We start from the raw sequence: 18,808 nt of genomic DNA, 5'->3' as shown, positions 1-18,808 counted from the left end.
ATTGCATCGGGATCAGTTACTTACAAGAGGTTTAAGCATGGAGCAGAGGTCTTGAGCGGATGTACTAATGAAGCCCTTTTACAACCCTCTAGCCCAAGTCTAGGGCAGCAGCAGCGATTCTCAGCCTGAACATCACAACCCACTCCAGTTGTCTGGGTGTCACAAGCCTGATCCCATTTTCAATTTCTCTGGTTTCTGCATGAATCGAATGTATTTGGCTCCTTGCCAGCAGTAATCTATAAACCGTTGCACCAATTCTTGCGGTCCTCCAACATGCAATGAGAATCAGTTCAAAGGAATCTGCAATCTCAGCATAGGGTGGTTTTGAGGAGCTGAATATAAATTGGGCCAAGATACGAGAAAGGCTGAGAAGTCCTGTACTAGCATTTCCTGGATGGCTTTGCCCTGGTATCAGAGGGTCAGACCCTTACCAGTAGTTCCTCTCCCCCACGCAGTTATTGAGCCATTTGCAATGATGATCAAAGCCACATACACACTTGTTGCAGGTTCCACAGTGTTTCGACTTGGAGCTTCTGCCAAAGAAAGGATCATGTTAATGCAGCTAAAACCAGAATAGCAACAGTAACTCATCTTCATCTGGCTAGAGACCTTTCTTGTGAAACAAATGTTCAGAGAAGGGCTGGGCCACAATGAGAAAACTAACAAGGATCAGAAACACTTAAACACCCTTTATTCACTTTTCTCTCACTGAATAAATGAGCTTTTTAAACAATACACCTGTTAGAGCCTCTTAGAGTCCACTGGACATGCCCTACTCCCCTTCTCAATTCCTATTACTTGCAGTCTGCTCTGTGTGCTGGCCCTTCAGCTCTTTCACTTACTTGGCCCTACGCTGTACCTTGGGGCTCACTGCAGCTACATCTTTGAGTTGGACCATTCTGGCCTCTAGCCTTTGTCACCAACCAATGTACACAGCACGGAATTAGTATTGCTCTTGGTGTGAGCAAATACAATAAAGCAAAGCAAACACCCCTCTTTGATTCATTCTGATATGCCAATCTTTTCCTTCACTTTCTGCCATCACCCAAAGTTCTCCCCACAAACACAGTGACAGATACAGTGAAATAATCAAGCAAAAACTTCTGGATAAACTACACCCTTGATAAACTATGCCCACTGGTCACAATATTTACAAAAGAAAAGCCTACCATATTTTTCTCCTTCAAATCCCTCCATAAAATTCAGTTTTACCACAATTCCTACCTAGTGTTGCCAGTAGATAGCACATATGCAAGTAGCAGTGTGCACAGTGTAGCTTGTTAATCTACATGAAAACGTGCTCCTACTGTTGCTACCACATCCTTCCTCTCCCCCATCCCTACCTGCTTGTTTGTTTTCTCCACCTCTTGCATCATCATTAATCAAGACTGCAAGCTGTTTAAGGCAGGGAACTCTTTATTGTGTGTTGGTAAGGTATCTAGCACAATGGGGCCCTGATCCCCCGGGGGACCACTAGGCACACTATAGGAATGATAAGAATCATAACCTCCAAGACACAGCTACCTGTACAAATATGATAAATTCAGTACTAAACTGATAATACAGTGATCTGACAGCTCTTCTCCCATAGCCCAATGAAGTCAAAAAGACTTCAGTTGATATCAATGCCGCACTGCATCAGACACATAATCCCATGGGGACTAGCCTTTCTCGAGCCATAATGCTAAATATTCCCAAATCTGCCTTTTCTGAGTTTCTGAGGCCTTTCCCCCAAGTTTCGAGTTTTCTAATCTGGAAATGACCACTAAGATGCTTTCAATCTGTGAATCTCTTTACAAATTCTGCTACCACATGTTAAGCTTAATGTCTCCCAAGCTAAATATATCCAGCTTCAAACTGGTAACTGCCCAGAATCCAAACACAAAGAAATTCATAGAATCATAGATTCCAAGGCCAGAAGAGACCACATCTAATTTGACCTCCTGTATAACAGGCAGGGAATTACATGTTGCTCTCTGGGATTCAAGTAACACAGAACTAAACCCAATACAATCTCTCCCCCAAAACAGGAGCTCAATTAAAAATACAGTAGAGACACAGATACACATGGTGGAGAGCTCAGAAGTCTTTATGGTCGTGAGTTTGGAGATGAGCACATTATGCTCAGTTTGCTATCCCAAAGTCACATCCCTAAAGACTTTAGGGTACCCATCCCATCTTCTAACTGTGATGAAGAAGAAAGAAAAAAAGAAGGGGAAGGTCCTGGGTGGTACTTACACATCCACATCACAGACATGGCAGTGACGGTTTTCAATGACATGAGCATGTTGGTTACGGCTGAAAGTGGCCAGCTGCCCTAGGTACTTATTCTCTCGCACATTGGCATCAGCTGGATCAATGGAGACTGCAGTGAAATGAACCACTAGGTGGCAGATAAAAAACACTCCTGGACACTGAAATACATAGTTAAGGAATGGCTCAGAAGATTAACGCTCATGCTTATCATCAACAAACTAAGTCCAAACAAGCAAGAAATTTATGGTCTGCAATTAGAAAGTCTTACGCAGCTGATCACAGTATCACTCAAAAATCTGCTCCCCATTAGGACAGAGAGTTGCCCATCTCACCCCCAATAAGTCTTTCTCCAGGCAAACTTAGCTAGGTCTGAAGGAACAATGCTTCCTGCGATCTTGTGAGGGAGTACCATTACCTTTCTGTTACAGAGATTTCAAAAAACTTAACTTTACTTTCCAGCAGCTGTCCTTCGTTGAGTGGATTTTTGACAGGTTCCCCCCGGGGTGCCACCTGAAGCTGGGGTACCACTGAGCCCTCTGACCCACCAGCGTGGGCTCCCTCTCACTGTACTGCTGTGACAAGCTGCAAAGCCCTCCAGCCTGCACTTTCACCAGCATTCACACAGGTAGGGACATGCCCAGCTGCAGTTACACGCAGGCTCTCTAACCACCAGCTTCCCAGCCTAGGATCCCAGAGCAGTACCGTCCTGCCCTGGTCAAATCTGGCCAGTATATGTGTTTAATACCTGGTCCGCCTCTCCCTCAATGTGAAGAGAACAATGCACTCTTGTGGTAACCAAGCAGAGATTTTCCCCAAGCACTCCAGTCAAAGCTTACTGGTTTAGATTAAAACAAAAACAAGTTTATTAACTACAAAAGATGGCTTTTAAGTGATTATAAGTGATAGCAAACAGATAAAAGCAGATTACCTAGCAAATAAACAACACACACAACTTAAGCTTAATATACTAAATAGATTGGCTATGAATTAGCAGATTCTCACCCTGAGAAATTATACAAGCAGGCTGCAGATTCTTAAGGGGCAAGCTGCACTTGCTTTACACCTTGGACTCCCCAGGTCTTTCATACATAGGCTAGAAATCCCTTTAGCCTGGATCCAGCGCTTCCCCCAGTTCAGTCTTTGTTCCTCAGGTGTTGGCAGAAGTCTTCTTGGGTGGGGAAGTGAAGAACCCCAGATAATGTCATTCCCTGCCTTATACAGCTTTAGCATATGGCGGGAACTCTTTGTTTCAAAACTTGGTTCCCAAACCAGTTTGTGGAAAAATACTGACATCCCAAGATGGAGTCCAGAATCAAGTGGCCTGGTCACATGTCCTTGTAGACTCGTGACAGCCATTACTGTGGCTTGTAGAGTCATGGCTGTCTGAAGTGTTCTCAGGAAGGCTCAGGTGGGGGATAAGCTTCTCCCTAGGCCTATTGTTTTTCCTAATGGCCCATTATCCTGAATAGGCCCTTCCCCACCCACTATCTAGACTGAAAGCATCTTGTCTACTGGGCGTTACCCAGGTGTAACTACCATTTGAAGTACAGATACATAGTCAGTATTTATAACTTCAGATACAAAAATGATACATGCATACAAATAGGATAATCATATTCAGCAAATCCTAACTTTTCCAATGACACCTTACATGATTTACATAGAAGGAGACTAGTCTGTAAAAGGAAGCTTACTGGAACACCACGGAGGGTGAGATTTTGTCTGTATTCAGTTTTCTTACTGTATTAGACTCAGACTTGTGTGTTTTATTTTATTTTACTTAATAATGCACTTTGTTCTGTCTGTTACTACTTGGAACCACTTAAATCCTACTTTCTGTATTTAATAAAATCACTTTTTACGTATTAATTAACCCAGAGTATGCATTAATACCTGGGGGGGAGGGGCAAACAGCTGTGCATATCTCTCTATCAGTGTTATAGAGGGCGAACAATTTATGAGTTTATCCTGTATAAGCTTTATACGGGGTAAAACAGATTTATTTGGGGTTTGGACCCCATTGGGAGTTGAGCATCTGAGTGTTAAAGACAGGAACACTTCTTAAGTTGCTTTCAGTTAAATCTGTAGCTTTGGGGCACGTGGTTCAGACTCTGGGTCGGTGTTGGAGCAGACTGGCATGTCTGGCTCAACAAGACAGGGTGCTTGAGTCCCAAGCTGGCAGGGAAAGCAGGGGCAGAAGTAGGCTTGGCACATCAGTTGGCAGCCCCAAGGGGGTTTCTGTGATCCAACCTGTCACAAGGGCCACATGTATGTTCCCTCACAGAACCAAACTTTCAGAATGAAGTTAAATAAAAGAACTGTGACTCTGATGCCGCCAGTTCCTTTTGCTTTTTCAGAATTACTACAAAAGATTGAGGAAGTTTGGATCTATACAGATAATCTACTCGAAGAGCCACAGTTCCTAGAAAGTAACTTTCCTTTCTGCAGCTATTGTCTATACAGATCTCCACTACTGTACTGGCTGTACCAATTCTCAAAGGAGATGGGTCTTATTATGGAGAGGGAGTTATCGTGAGTGCTGATTAAGTAAATACTACTCTTCTTCATCAGATCTAGAATGTGTGCAAATTATTTTATGCAGTATTGTTTTAGCCATGTTGGTCCCAGGATCATAGAATCATAGAATATCAGGGTTGGAAGGGACCTCAGGAGGTCATCTAGTCCAACCCCCTGCTCAAAGCAGGACCAATTCCCAACTAAATCATCCCAGCCAGGGCTTTGTCAAGCTGGGCCTTAAAAACCTCCAAGGAAGGAGACTCCACCACCTCCCTAGGTAACGCATTCCAGTGCTTCACCACTCTCCTAGTGAAATAGTGTTTCCTAATATCCAACCTGGACCTCCCCCACTGCAACTTGAGACCATTGCTCCTTGTTCTGTCATCTGCCACCACTGAGAACAGCCGAGCTCCATCCTCTTTGGAACCCCCCTTCAGGTAGTTGAAGGCTGCTAACAAATCCCCTCTCATTCTTCTCTTCTGGAGACTAAACAATCCCAGTTCCCTCAGCCTCTCCTCATAAGTCATGTGCTCCAGCCCCCTAATCATTTTTGTTGCCCTCCGCTGGACTCTTTCCAATTTTTCCACATCCTTCTTGTAGTGTGGGGCCCAAAACTGGACACAGTACTCCAGATGAGGCCTCACCAATGTCGAATAAAGGGGAACGATCACGTTCCTCGATCTGCTGGCAATGCCCCTACTTATACAGCCCAAAATGCCGTTAGCCTTCTTGGCAACAAGAGCACACTGTTGACTCATATCCAGCTTCTCGTCCACTGTGACCCCTAGGTCCTTTTCTGCAGAACTGCTACCTAGCCATTCGGTCCCTAGTCTGTAGCAGTGCATGGGATTCTTCCGTCCTAAGTGCAGGACTCTGCACTTGTCCTTGTTGAACCTCATCAGGTTTTTTTTGGCCCAATCCTCTAATTTGTCTAGGTCCCTCTGTATCCGATCCCTACCCTCTAGTGTATCTACCACACCTTCTAGTTTAGTGTCATGTGCAAACTTGCTGAGAGTGCAGTCCACACCATCCTCCAGATCATTAATAAAGATATTAAACAAAACCGGCCCCAGGACCGACCCTTGGGGCACTCCGCTTGAAACCGGCTGCCAACTAGACATGGAGCCATTGATCACTACCCGTTGAGCCCGACGATCTAGCCAGCTTTCTATCCACCTTACAGTCCACTCATCCAGCCCATACTTCTTTAACTTGGCGGCAAGAATACTGTGGGAGACCGTATCAAAAGCTTTGCTAAAGTCAAAGAATAACACATCCACTGCTTTCCCCTCATCCACAGAGCCAGTTATCTCATCATAGAAGGCAATTAGGTTAGTTAGGCAGGATATTAGAGAGACAAGGTGGGTGAGGTAATATCTTATTTGACCAACTTCTGTTGGTGAGAGAGACAAGCTTTCAAGCTACACAGAGCTCTTCTTCGGGTCTGGGAAAGATATTCCGAGCATCACAACTAAATACAAGGTGGAACAGATTGTTTAGCATAAGTAGTTAGCACATATTCTAAGGGACCATTCAAGGTGGATTGGCGCATTAACACGCAGACTCATCATATCTGGTCACGGTACTCTTAATGAACTAATATCAGGATTCAGAAACCATCCTCAAACCACTCACCACACTCACCAAGAGCCAGCTTTCTCTAGGACACAAATGACTTCCTCCACAAACTCCACAACATCTACAGCCTCCCTTAGAACACCAATCCTTGCCACCATGGATGCCACTTCCCTAACGCCAACATCACTATGACGGCATAGCCGCCTGCCTCAAATACTTTACAAGACAGTGGACAACCCTCAGATAGCACCCCAGATACATGTCCAAACTCATCCATTTCATCCTCACCCACAATTTTACAAAGCCCTGGCTGGGATGATTTAGTTGGGGATTGGTCCTGCTTTGAGCAGGGGGTTGGAGTAGTTGACCTCCTGAGGTCCCTTCCAACCCTGATATTCAACCTGATACATTCAGCAAACACTTTGTCCAAACCATGGGAACAGCCATGGTTACTAGGATGGCTCCCCAAAATGCCAACTTCTTCTTGGGATGCCCTGAAGAAGAATTTCTGGACAAATGCACCACAAAACCAATGATATAGCTGAGATACATCCATGATATTTTAATCCTCTGGACAGATGACTTCAACTCCCTCATAGATTTCCACCACAACTCCAACAACCACTGTCTGTCCATTAAGCTCTCTCTGGAACACTCCATACCAGCAGCAACTTCCTGGACACCACCATCAGCTTCAGACAATCATATACAAGAAACCCACAGGTCACTACACCTACCTTCATAGTTCCCTACCCCAAACAACCACCCCAAACAAACCAAGAAATCTGTTATCTATGGCCAGGCACTCAGATACCACAGAAAATGCTCTGAGGAGAAAGTCCGGGATATATGTCTTAACACACTCAAAACCACCTTCACCAAACAAGGACACTCCACCAGAGAAGTAGATCACATCATGGACAGGCCACCCAAATACCCAAGAAAACCTACTTCAATAAAGAAATAAAACCTCCTTTGACTGCACAGCCTTAGTTATCACCTACCACCCCTCAAAGGAACCCATACAAGGTATCATCAAACCACTATAACTCATACTCGATGGGGACCCCATCCTGAAATAAATCTTTCCTGATCCCCCACGTCTAGCCTTCAAACAACCCCAGCCCCTTCAAGCTCGTTGTCAGAAGCAAGCTCCCCACAGACCAGAACATACCCACTCTGTCGGAGAAAAACACAGTTTTTTATTATTTTGGTTGGGTACAGCAAAGTTAGATACTTTATTATTGATTGTAGGAATGGGACACCATTCCTTACCCATCCTGGCTAATAGCCATTAACAGATTTAACCTCCATGAATTTATCCAGTTTTAATTGGTAAATAATGTTCTTGTGATATGTACATACAGACACTATGTAAGGAGTTATGTATGTACACTGAAAATGTTCCTGAAGTCTGTATCAAGGCAGAGGTGGAGAAACAGGTTTTCCGTCACACACAAGATTCACCTGTTTCTCTGTCGGGGTGGACTTTAACAACGGCAATAACAACAGCTCCAGCCCATCTCAGCTAACCTCTTCTCTTTTCTCCCCAAACGAAAGTCAGACAAGAGAGGGATTCCTTCTAAAAACTTTCTCTAGCTAAAGAGGAAGGGAACATGATGTTGTTAAAAACATTGTAAGTTAGCACAATGGATAACTATTTACATATGAAGTTATCAAAGAGATGGGAAGTCAATAGGGAAGAGCACACAGGAAAGAGAAGCCACTGGGTTTATACTGTGTCTGAGTACAGACAATGAACTTTGGCGATATAAGAAGAAGGCAAAGAACAAATCCCCTTATCCTGCAGGAAGTAAAGAGGCAGCATGTTTACATTTGCAAAAACAGGATCTCAGCCAATCTTGGCTGAAGACGCTGAATAAAAGAATTTGAATGAGGTAAGTTTCTTTAGACAAGAGAGTTGCTTGTTAGTTAAGTTTAGTCTCTAGAAAGCGTGTTATGATTTTGTTTTATATATAACCATTTGTTTCCAATTTCCTTAGTTACTCTCACTTCAATCTTTGATAATAAACTTGCAGTTTTCACTATAAATATACCTCAGTGCTGTGATATTAAGCAAGATGCTGATCCTGAGTTGAATCATACAAGTTGGTGCATACGCTGCCCCTTGGGGGAGAGCAGACCTGGTACTTCTGTGAATGTTCAGTCAATAAGGGGCTGAGCATTACAGGGGGAACACTTCACAGGGTCTCGGGGACTGGGGTGCACCTATTGTTAACCTGCAAGGCAAACTAAGGGCTGGCATAGCCCAGATCACAATGCTTGGGTAGTATGATGGAATGCACCCCTGTAGTCACACCCAACACACTACTGTAATAGTCTTTGTTTAAAAATGACTTGTAAGGTATCATTTGAAAACTATTAACTTGCTGGTCAATATTACCATGGTGAAATGTATGTAGCAACATTATATGTAAAGTTATGAACATAAGCTGAAACCATGACTGAAGTGTGTTTATCAGGCAAGTCTGGGAAGTGAGTAAACCTGTTTCTCAAAGATAAAGGACAAGTTGACGCCCCCAGCCAGGTGTTATCAAAGCTAATGGGCCATCACCTATCAAATGGCCATTCTTTGGCATGGAAGGGGGGGAGACAAGAGACAAACAGATTTGCATTTTAGCATACATAGGTGAAAAGAAACAGCGTAACACCTCTTCCCCACCAGACTCCATGTCTCCTTGCTCTCCACTGGATAGAACTTTATCTAGGGGTCACTCTTAGGAAAATGCATTTCAAAGGACTAAACTATAAAAGTGAGGGGCAAAAACACCCCAAGTTATGTCTCCCTGTCCATCTTTTCACCCATGAAGACAAAAGAAACAGCCACTGGACTTGGGAGCAGATTCTGGACTGAGAGTTTGGTCAGCAATGTACTGAATATCTCTGGTAAGAACATCACCTGAAACCAAGTCTGGTTTGTTTAGTATTAGGAAGCGTTTTATCTTTATTTTTCTAGTAACCATTTCTGACTTTAATGCCTTAATACTTGAACTCACTTAAAACCTAAAATCTTTGTAGTTTAATAAACTTGTTTTATTCTTTAATCAAAACTAATCTAGTGTTGTGAACTGTGTGGGTAACTCCATTTGAGATGGGAAGCTGTTGTATCTTGATCCCCAGAGTGTCCAAGGGAGAGCTGGACAATGCTGAACACATGTTTTTGGGGAAAATCCAGAACTGGGAGTGTGTGGGGGTCACCGTGCATGTGGTAACAAAGGCTGATGGAAGCTAAAGTATTGCTGGACTGTGCTGGCAGGCTGCAGTTACACACAGGCACTCAGGGTGTTTCTTGAATGCTGGAAGGCTGGTTTGTGAACAGCCCAGATGGGAGTTACAACAGCAAAGCATTGTGAGGCACCCAAGTTTGCAGGGTGAAAAATTGTGTGCAGATCGCTGCCTATTCCATGCTGGAAAAAAGCCAGATGAGCTAATGGGCTGGTGGTGTCAGGGAGCTGACACCCAGTTAAGCACAAGCAAGACTCCCACATGCTGAAGGCAAGGAGGTAACAAGGTGACTCACAGTCCTGGGTACTCCGAGAACCATCGCAGACTGTGACTGGGTTATGTTAACTCCTTTGACTCTTTGGGCCCATATATTCCATCTAAATTAATACAACAGAGCCCACTGTGCTGGGAGCTGTACAAACACAAAACAAAAAGACAATCCCTGACCCAAAGAACTTGCAAGAAAAGACCTCAAGGTAGCAACTGTATATGTCTCTGCAGCATAGACATTTCTCAGACGTAACGTGGAATCTACTTTGAACCTTGTGGGTGGAATGTGTTTCAAGATTCTCAGGTAACTTTAACACATACATTTGTATGCAAAATTTTATCTGTGTAGAGAATCTCTGAGCAAAGATAGTCCTGGAATCTTCTTCTAGGTTTTCTGTCACATACAAATACGTGAATAGGATTTTAGTCCTACAGAAGGCCATTTGTACATTAGGACTATGTAGTCTAGGCTCCACTGGTAAAGTATGCTGCTTATGGAAAAATACCAGTTCAGGTGAAAAACAGATACAACTTAAGCACAAACTAAAGATGTGGGCATAAGACTACCTTCTTTACAGAACACTTTATAAGCAAGTTCAGGTATTATAACTTGGATCTCATTGATCCACTGGCTGATTTTATTGTTACTATGAAAGCTGTTCTCAGGGACAGATGATATACAGAACATTTACCCAAATGTTCAAACAGAGAATTGGCAAGACCTCGATTCAAGTCTCAACAAGGAGGTGATTCACAAATAGAAGAGAAGGTAGAAATTAGTTCTTATGGAAATCTTTTGATTGTAGGATGTCTGAACACAAAAGATCTTTGAATAGTGACTGGATAAGTTGATGATATGGACACCACATAAACGTCTACATTTTGGTTTTGGCTTAAGCAGGCAGAGTTAATAAATATTTCAGGATAGCAGAGATGGGGCAGATGATGGAACTTGAATGCAAGGACACATGCTTACCTAGAGATATTGATCTATCTGGTGCAACCTTAAATATGGATTCGTGTCTGCTCCATCATAATACAGAAAATATTCAAATAACTCTTCCTGAACACTCTCATTATGGAAAACAGGAAAGGTTATTAATCCAGCAGAACCTGCCCTGTCACTCATAGTTACTGTTACCGCATCTGTTCCATGGATAAATATTTATAGCAGGGATTCCCAAACTTTTTCCATGGTGTGGGCCAAATTTAGAGAGACTGTCTCCTAATAGACTGTTCCTCCAACACCATATGCAGTGTAGATGTAGATGTGTTGGTCCCAGGATATTAGAGGGACAAGGGTGAGGTAATATCTTTTATTGGACCAACTTCTCTTGGCTTGAGAGACAAGCTGTCGAACCACACAGAGCTCTTGAACAGCTGAAGAAGAGCTCTGTATGGCTCAAAAGCTTGTCTCTCTCACCAACAGATGGTGGTCAAATAAAAGATATTACCTCATCCACCTGACCTTTCTGCTCCCTCAACATTCACATTTGAATAGACTAACTCCCCTCCCATTAATAATCATATAACATCCTTTGGACAACTATAGCAATTATTGCATGGAAAAGTAATATTAGGAAATTAATGCATTTGTAGCTATCTTAACATGATTTAGCAATTGGAAACAAGAAAAGCCAACACCATATAACTAGCCATCTTTCTGCAGCTCACCAATAAATACTCCTTATGCCAGAGATTGAGACTCTGATTTTATAGAATCCCACAAATTTATGTAGCACTATTCAGAATACAAAAGGGATGAGGTTTGTCTCTGATGTGCTTGCAATCCAATGCAAACAAATATCAATACAAACATGGGACAGCAGTTCATAACACGAGAAATGCGCAGATATCCCTGGAAGAAAGCTCAGCACAGGAAGGCTTTATGAAATAAATTAATTTTAAAGAGGGATTTGCAGAAGGAAACAGAAGCTGTTCCAAGCACAGGAGGCAGCATGAGTGAAGTCAAGACGACAAGATTAGGAGAAGAGACAAAAGGAAGCACAGGAATATAGGGAGTGCAGGATGAAATGAGAGAGACATAGGCAATGGTAGAGATGGAAAGAGCCTTGGAGGTAAGGACCAATAGCTTCAATGTAAAAAGTATAGAGATAGGAAGGATAGAGCAGAATGCTAATAACACAATTAAAGTAGTGGAAGAGAAAGAATCTCAGAAGTGCTTTATGTAGACTAGAGGAGAGCAAGCTGGTAGTTATCTCAAGGCAGGAGATGACACACAGATTATTTCAATCTCCAGGGCTATCTACAGTACCTAGATAAACTTAAAAATACCATCATTGTTCCATTACAGTTGAAGTTGTGTTTGCGATAGAACATTAATTGTCAGTTGAAAGGATACAATGTATCCAGCAGGCACCCAGTGGTGAGGCAAGAGAGGCACAAGGATTCCAAAACCAATCAGTGCGAAGAAGAGATATAACAGCCAGGCAATAATCTGGAAGGGATGTAGAGGCCAGCTCCAGCCATTCCTTCGGGTGTGCTGAGATTGGACTTCAGCAGTTGCTTCACCCTCCTTTTCTGGAGCTGTCTTATTAGGAGGTTTGTTGCAGATGTTCATCTACAGAGAGCAGGAAAACACAACAAAAAGGTAATCCTTAGGAAAATCCCTTTCCGCTACACTGGGCATTCTCAGAAGGTATGTCTAGAGATTCCAAGCCAGAAGGGATCTATTGTGATCATCTAGTCTGACATCCTGAATAACAGGCCATTGAACTTCCCACCAAAAATTTGTAGAGCAGACCCTTTAGAAAAATATCCAATCTTGATTTAAGAATGGTCAATAATGGAAAATCAACAACAATCCTTGGTGGATTGTTCCAATGGTTAACTACAAATTCACACCTTATTTCCAGTCTGAATTTGTTTAACTTCAGCTTCTAGCCATTGGATCGTGTTATACCTTTCGCTACTAGATTGAAGAGCATATTATTAAATAGTTGTTCCCCATGTAGATACTAATAGATTGTAATCAAGTTATCCCTTAACCTTCTCTTTGTTGAGCTAAATAGCTTGAGCTCTTTGGCTCTATCACTATAAGGCGTGTTTTCTAATCCTTTAACCATTCTCATGGCTCATCTCTGAACCCTTTACAAGTTACCACCACCCTTCTTGAATTGTGGACACCAGAACTGGACACAGGATTCCAGCACTGATCACACCATTGCCAAATCCAACGGTAAAATAATCTCTCTACTCCTACTCAAGATGCCCCTCTTTATGTATCCAAAAATTGCATTAGATCTTTTGGCCACAGCACTGGTAGCTCATTATCCACCACCATCTCCAAATCTTTTTCAGAGTCACTGCTTCCCAGGATCAAGTCCCCCACTCTGTAAACATGGCCAACATTGTGTGTCTCCAGATGTATAAATTTACATTTAGCTGTATTAAAACGCAAATTGTTTGCTTGCACCCAGCTTACCAAGCAATCCACATCGCTTTGAGTCAGTGACCTGTCCTCTTCATTATTTTCCACTCCCCCAATTTTTGTGTCATCTGCAAATGTTATCAGTGTATTGGAAAATGTTACTGTAATGGAGCCCTGATCTTGGGTCCATTCTCATTGTAACTGGAGCTCTCAAACCTAGAGAGTTCTGTGAGGATGAGACCTTCTCCCCACCAATCAAAGATGGCTTTGTTAGACTTTATAATTGTTTATTAGTTTTTACTAATATTATTTTAATAAGTTTTAAAACATCACACTTTTGTATATAAAATAATTATGTTATCAAACACCTCTCCCTTCATTCTGATTTATTTCCCTGCCCTACTTGTGAATGAGCTGAATATGAATCAAACGCTGATCAGATTCCTAGCTTGTATGGGAGACACGCCAACCAGTTCAGAGAAAACAAGAATCCGCTTTCCTCCCTCACCATTCACTCAAACCAAATAATCAAACTGTTCAAAGATTTAATTTTTTCTTCTTGGTCATTACTGCTTCCTTTGCCCCAAACCATAGTGGTTGCCACAATTCCACGGTCTAGTCAACACCAAATAATAATACCTCCTGCAACAAAGTGAAATCTGCCTTCGTTTTCCATCAAACAGCTTGTTGTAGTGTAGACAATGCATTACCCATGTTGACCCTAACAGTCCTCCAGCAGGTATCCCACAATGCCCGACTGACTGTTCTGGTCACAACTGTGAACTCCACTGCACAGGGGACACAGAGACTGGAATGCCCCCTACCCCCTTTAAAGACCTGCATATTTTTGAAATGCCTTTTTCCTGATTGCCCAGCAGCACACCTAGCAGTTCTCTATTGTTGTATGCAGCTGACTATGATGGCTACATGCTCCAGACACACTCCGGCTTGAAGTAGACAGGAGATATTGGATCTCCTGGGCCTGTGGGGAGAAGAGGCTGTGCACGTAGAGCTACTGACCAGCCACAGAAACAAGGATATCTATGAGCAGATTGCATGGGGGAATGCAGATGCAGGGATATGACAGGGATCAGCAGCAGTGCTGTGTGAAAGCACAGGAACTTCAGCTGGCATATCAGAAGGTCCGTGAGGCCAACAGTTGATCCAGTGCCAATCCGCAGACCTGCCCCTTTTACAAAGAGCTGCATGCCATACTTGGCAGAGATCTCACCACTACCGCACACACCTCCGGGGATACTTCTGAGATGTCCGAGCCACAAGCCCATGGCGTGAACTGCAAGAATGAGGAGATGAAGGAGGAGGAGGAGGAGGAGGATCGGGGACATACGGCTGGGGGAGTCCAGCTATGCTGTGAGCCAGGACCTGTTTGAGACTCCACTGCAATCAAGCATGGGTGAGCCCGATGCAAGGGAAGGAACCCCAGCTAAGTGTTTAATTGTTTTCTCCATTATAATGATGTACTGATGGTGCCCCCAATTTAACAGGACACAGTAATCGAGCTTTCATTAATTTCCTTGTACTAGAAGAGATAGTGGTACAACAAAGAGAGGTGGAGTTATTATCTGCTTTTCATTCCCCTGTTGAGTTAGGCAACGAGGACCACGCAGTGTAGTTTGTTTATGTACATAGGGATGTCCCTTGAATCCTCCAGAGAGATCTCAATGAAACTTTCATGGAGGTTCTCTGCAATCCTCTCCCGACAGTTTCTAGGGATGGCTGCCTTATTTCTTCCTCAACGGTAGGACACTTTCCCACGCCAGTCATCAATAACTGCAGGCACCATTGCAGTACACAGGCTAGTGGCCTACAGGCCCAGGCAGCTTTGGGACACCAGCAGCAGCTGTGCTCTCTGTGTGTTTGTTACCCTCAGGCATGAGATAGCAGTTAAAATCACCACCCCCTGTGGAAAATAGTGCAAGTATTCAGTGTCATTGCCCTATACTCAGTTTCATGCAACCAAGCAATTCCCTCCTCATTTCCCTCACGCCTGGAGGGCCGTAGTCACCATGGCTGGTGCTGTGAGTGGCGCCGCACAGAAGTACTCTGGAGCAGAAGTGTCAATAAGTATGTCTTGCTTAAAACTTTAGGGGAGCCAGGGAAGGGAGTTCTGAATATTAACTTTCACCTTCCGTAGTGACTCTATTGACAATGATACCTCTGTGTGTTGCGGCCTTGAGGCATTCCCCCTCCACACTTGTGGAACACCTGCACCAGATAAAGAGGAGAAAGAAAAGGACTCAGGATGACATGTTCAGTGAGACCCTGCAAGCCAGTGCTGCATCAGACTGTGAACAGAGAACCTGGAGGATGAATACTGCAGCAGACTGTATGGAGAAAGAAAGAGCAGACAAAAGAAAGACCCTGGAGCCAGAGAGGAAGATGCACCAGAACATAATGGGGTACCTCCACCAGCAAACACAGATGCTGCAGACTCTTGGGCACCTACAGGTTCAGCAATCACTGGCTCGCCTCCCTTTGCAATCCATAGAGGTCTCCATTGCAGCACCTCCATTCTTCCTCCCCCCCCCTCCCCGCAACATGTCACATGGCATCAGGGGCTGCAGACCTACACCTACCATTCACCGCAGGAGACATTAAGGACAACCACAGCTTCACATACAGTGATTTGTGACAGCCACAGTAGCTGTATGTGTAGCTAGTATGGACAGAATATTCTTTCCCCTTGTTAAATTCTGTTCCAGTAATCTATAAAGTTTTTAATGTATCTGATTTTAAATTGCATGGATTTTTCTTTGCATTGGTTTTGGTACTGAATAACGTTCTATTATTTGGAAAGTAATTCATCTTTATTAGTTCACAACATATCTGTGGAGTGCTTAGCAGTTCTGAATACTCCTGCTTACTTGGTACTGCAGTGTGACAACTCATTGGCTCAGTGAGAAACACAGTGGAATTGTGTAGAGCAAGCACCACCACATGAATAGCTGCAGTGACACTGTTATAGTCATAGATGTACACCAAGCACCACACAATTTGTAACCGGCCAGGGAGAGAACACTACACCACAATGCATTACTGTGACTCACGGTTAAAGTCTCCCTGAGCAGTAGAGCTGTCAGAAGTAAGGCCCTCAGTTGCACCTGCTCAGTACTTCTGATGCCCTAACGAGCCAGCCAGATTGCTTGATGGTCCACCCTGCCTGATTGGCTGAGGAAGCCAGCAGACTGGCAGCTCACTGGCTGCTCAAAGCACACGTCCACTGACGCTCTGCCTTCCTGTGCTCGTCCCTCCAAGCATTGCTCCTGCTTTGCTCGTCCAAGCTCCAACTCACATTCTGCCCTGCACCGTCTTGTTCCCACCGTGCTCCTGCCTCAAAACCATCCCTCCTCCTGCCTTCCCTGATTCCTGGTAATCCAGTTCTGACCCTCTGCTTTGACTCCTGACTCAGACGGTCTCTCGACCCTTGGCTCTGGCATTTGGACTCCGATCACTAGGCCCAACTCCCATTCCAACCACCAGGCCCGACTCCCACGCTGACCACCAGGCCCGACCTCCCTGCGTACAACCAGGTCCACGGGTTGTATTGCTGTTCAAACTCAACAGACACGCCACGTCCGCCCTCCACCACTGCAGCAACCTTTCTCTCTTTGCTTCACAGGTATTATGCAGGACATAGCAGGCAGCTATAACCATTGGGATGTTTCTTTCACTGAGATCCAGTCTTGTGAGTAAACAATGCAAACGTCCCTTCAATCTACTAAAAGCTCATTCAACTGTCATTCTGCCCCTGCTGAGCCAGTAGTTGAATCTTTCTTTGGTGTGATCAAGATGGCCAGTGTATGGCTTCAGAAGCCAGAGGAGCAAGGGGTAGGCTGGGTCATCCAGAAACACTATTGGCATTTTATCATTGCCACCAGTAATGTGAAGGTTGGGAAAAACTGTCCCTGCTTGCAGCTTTCTGAACAGTCCTGTGTTCTTAAACATGCGAGCATCATGCACCTTCCCTGACCAGCCCACACTGGTATCGGTGAAGCGTCCCTGGTGATTCACCAACATTTGCATAACCATAGACAAGGAGCCCTTTCTGTTGATGTATCTTGTGGCAACGTGGTCTGGTGCCAGAATGGGGATATGCGGGCAATCTAGTGCCCTGCCGCAGTTCGGGAACCTCATTGCTGCAAATCCATCCACTATGTCCTGCACATTGCTGAGATTCACATTCCTGTGTATCAGGAGGCAATTAATGGCTCTGCACCCTTGCATGACAACAGCCACTACAATAGATTTCCTAACTCCAAAATGATTTCCCACTGACCGGTAGCAATCCAGTATTGCAAGTTTTCACAGTACGATCACCACTTGCTTCTCCATTGAGTGCAGCTCTCATTCTGGTGTCCCTGTGCTGGAGGGCAGGGACAAGCTCAGCACACAGATCCAGGAACGTGACTCTGTGCAGCCAAAATTTCTGCAGCTACTGCTCATCATCCCTAGCCTGCATTACGAAGCGATCCCACCAATCAATGCTCATTTTTCAGGCCCAGAAGCAGCACTCCACTATCTGCAGCTGCTCCGTGAATGCCATCAACAGCCTTGAATTGGTTCCTGCTATGTCACACAGCAATTTACCCTCCAGGAAATTGTCCTGTTCCCTGCTGATTCAGTTCTTCTTGAGGCTCAGCAAGATTATACATCCTCTACTTCAACATTCATGACAACAGTGCAGAACTGGGCAGGCTCCATGCTTCTGTCAGAGATGGTGGACAGCAAGGAGAGCCACGTGGATTCGTGGGATTTTTTAAAAAAGGTGTGAAAATGATGGGATATAGATGATATTATGGGATGGAGACAGTTGCACACTGGGAAATTACCCTTCTCCTACTCACCCCTGCACAACTCATTTCTACCCCCCCACACACCCTTCCATGCATTGCCAAAACTTCCCAAAAGACAGTGTGCTAGACGGTGGTAGGTTTAGGTTGCACACTGGGATACCTACCTATGGTGCAACGCACTGTGCATCAACACAAGCACTCCTGGTGAGTATACGGCGCGCCAATGCAAGGAGTCAAGTATGCATGTGCACAAGCGATATACTAACTTCGTCTGCTTTATGCTGACCGGCAGATTACCACTGGCAATGTTGAAATGCCATTAGTGATCCTAGGCAACCCAGCCTTACCCCTTGCTTCCCCAGCTCATGAAGACATTCACCACCCACCTCAACAGCACCAAGGAACACTTCAGCTACTGGCTCAGCAGGTGAAGAATGACAGTCGAATGTGCCTTTGGTTGTTTGAAGGGATGCTGGCATTATTTACTCACAAAATTGACCTCAGTGAGAAAAATATCCCAATGGTTATAGCTGCCTGCTGTGTCCTGCATGCTATCTGTGAAGCTAAGGGGGAAAAGTTTCCACCAAGGTGGAGGTGGAGCAGCTTTCTGCTGAATTTGAACAGCCAGATACAAGGGCTATTGGAAGCGCTCTATGTGGAGCTATACGGTTCAGACCATTGTAATAGTGACCCAGAGTTGTGTGTGTTGCCGTAGTGTGCTCTATCTGGCCCTGCT

General features: G+C 44.3%; 1 protein-coding gene across 1 annotated transcript in view; it reads right to left on the bottom strand.

The window, feature by feature from the left end:
* Nucleotides 1-12,448, bottom strand: part of ZDHHC1 (zinc finger DHHC-type containing 1) — a 40,994-nt gene extending 28,546 nt beyond the window's left edge. The window contains exons 1-3 of the mRNA XM_065416833.1: nt 12,230-12,448; nt 2,239-2,414; nt 432-533 (exon numbers count right to left, since the gene is read on the bottom strand). Of these exons, the coding sequence (XP_065272905.1) occupies nt 432-533; nt 2,239-2,414; nt 12,230-12,448 (497 nt within the window). The remainder of the gene's footprint in view (nt 1-431; nt 534-2,238; nt 2,415-12,229) is intronic.
* Nucleotides 12,449-18,808: the final 6,360 nt, after the last annotated feature.

This window comes from Emys orbicularis, chromosome 14, assembly GCF_028017835.1.
Source record: "Emys orbicularis isolate rEmyOrb1 chromosome 14, rEmyOrb1.hap1, whole genome shotgun sequence".
Lineage (NCBI taxonomy): Eukaryota > Metazoa > Chordata > Testudines > Emydidae > Emys > Emys orbicularis.
Note: the sequence above shows the minus strand (reverse complement) of the source record. Positions and strands in the feature narration are given on the sequence as shown.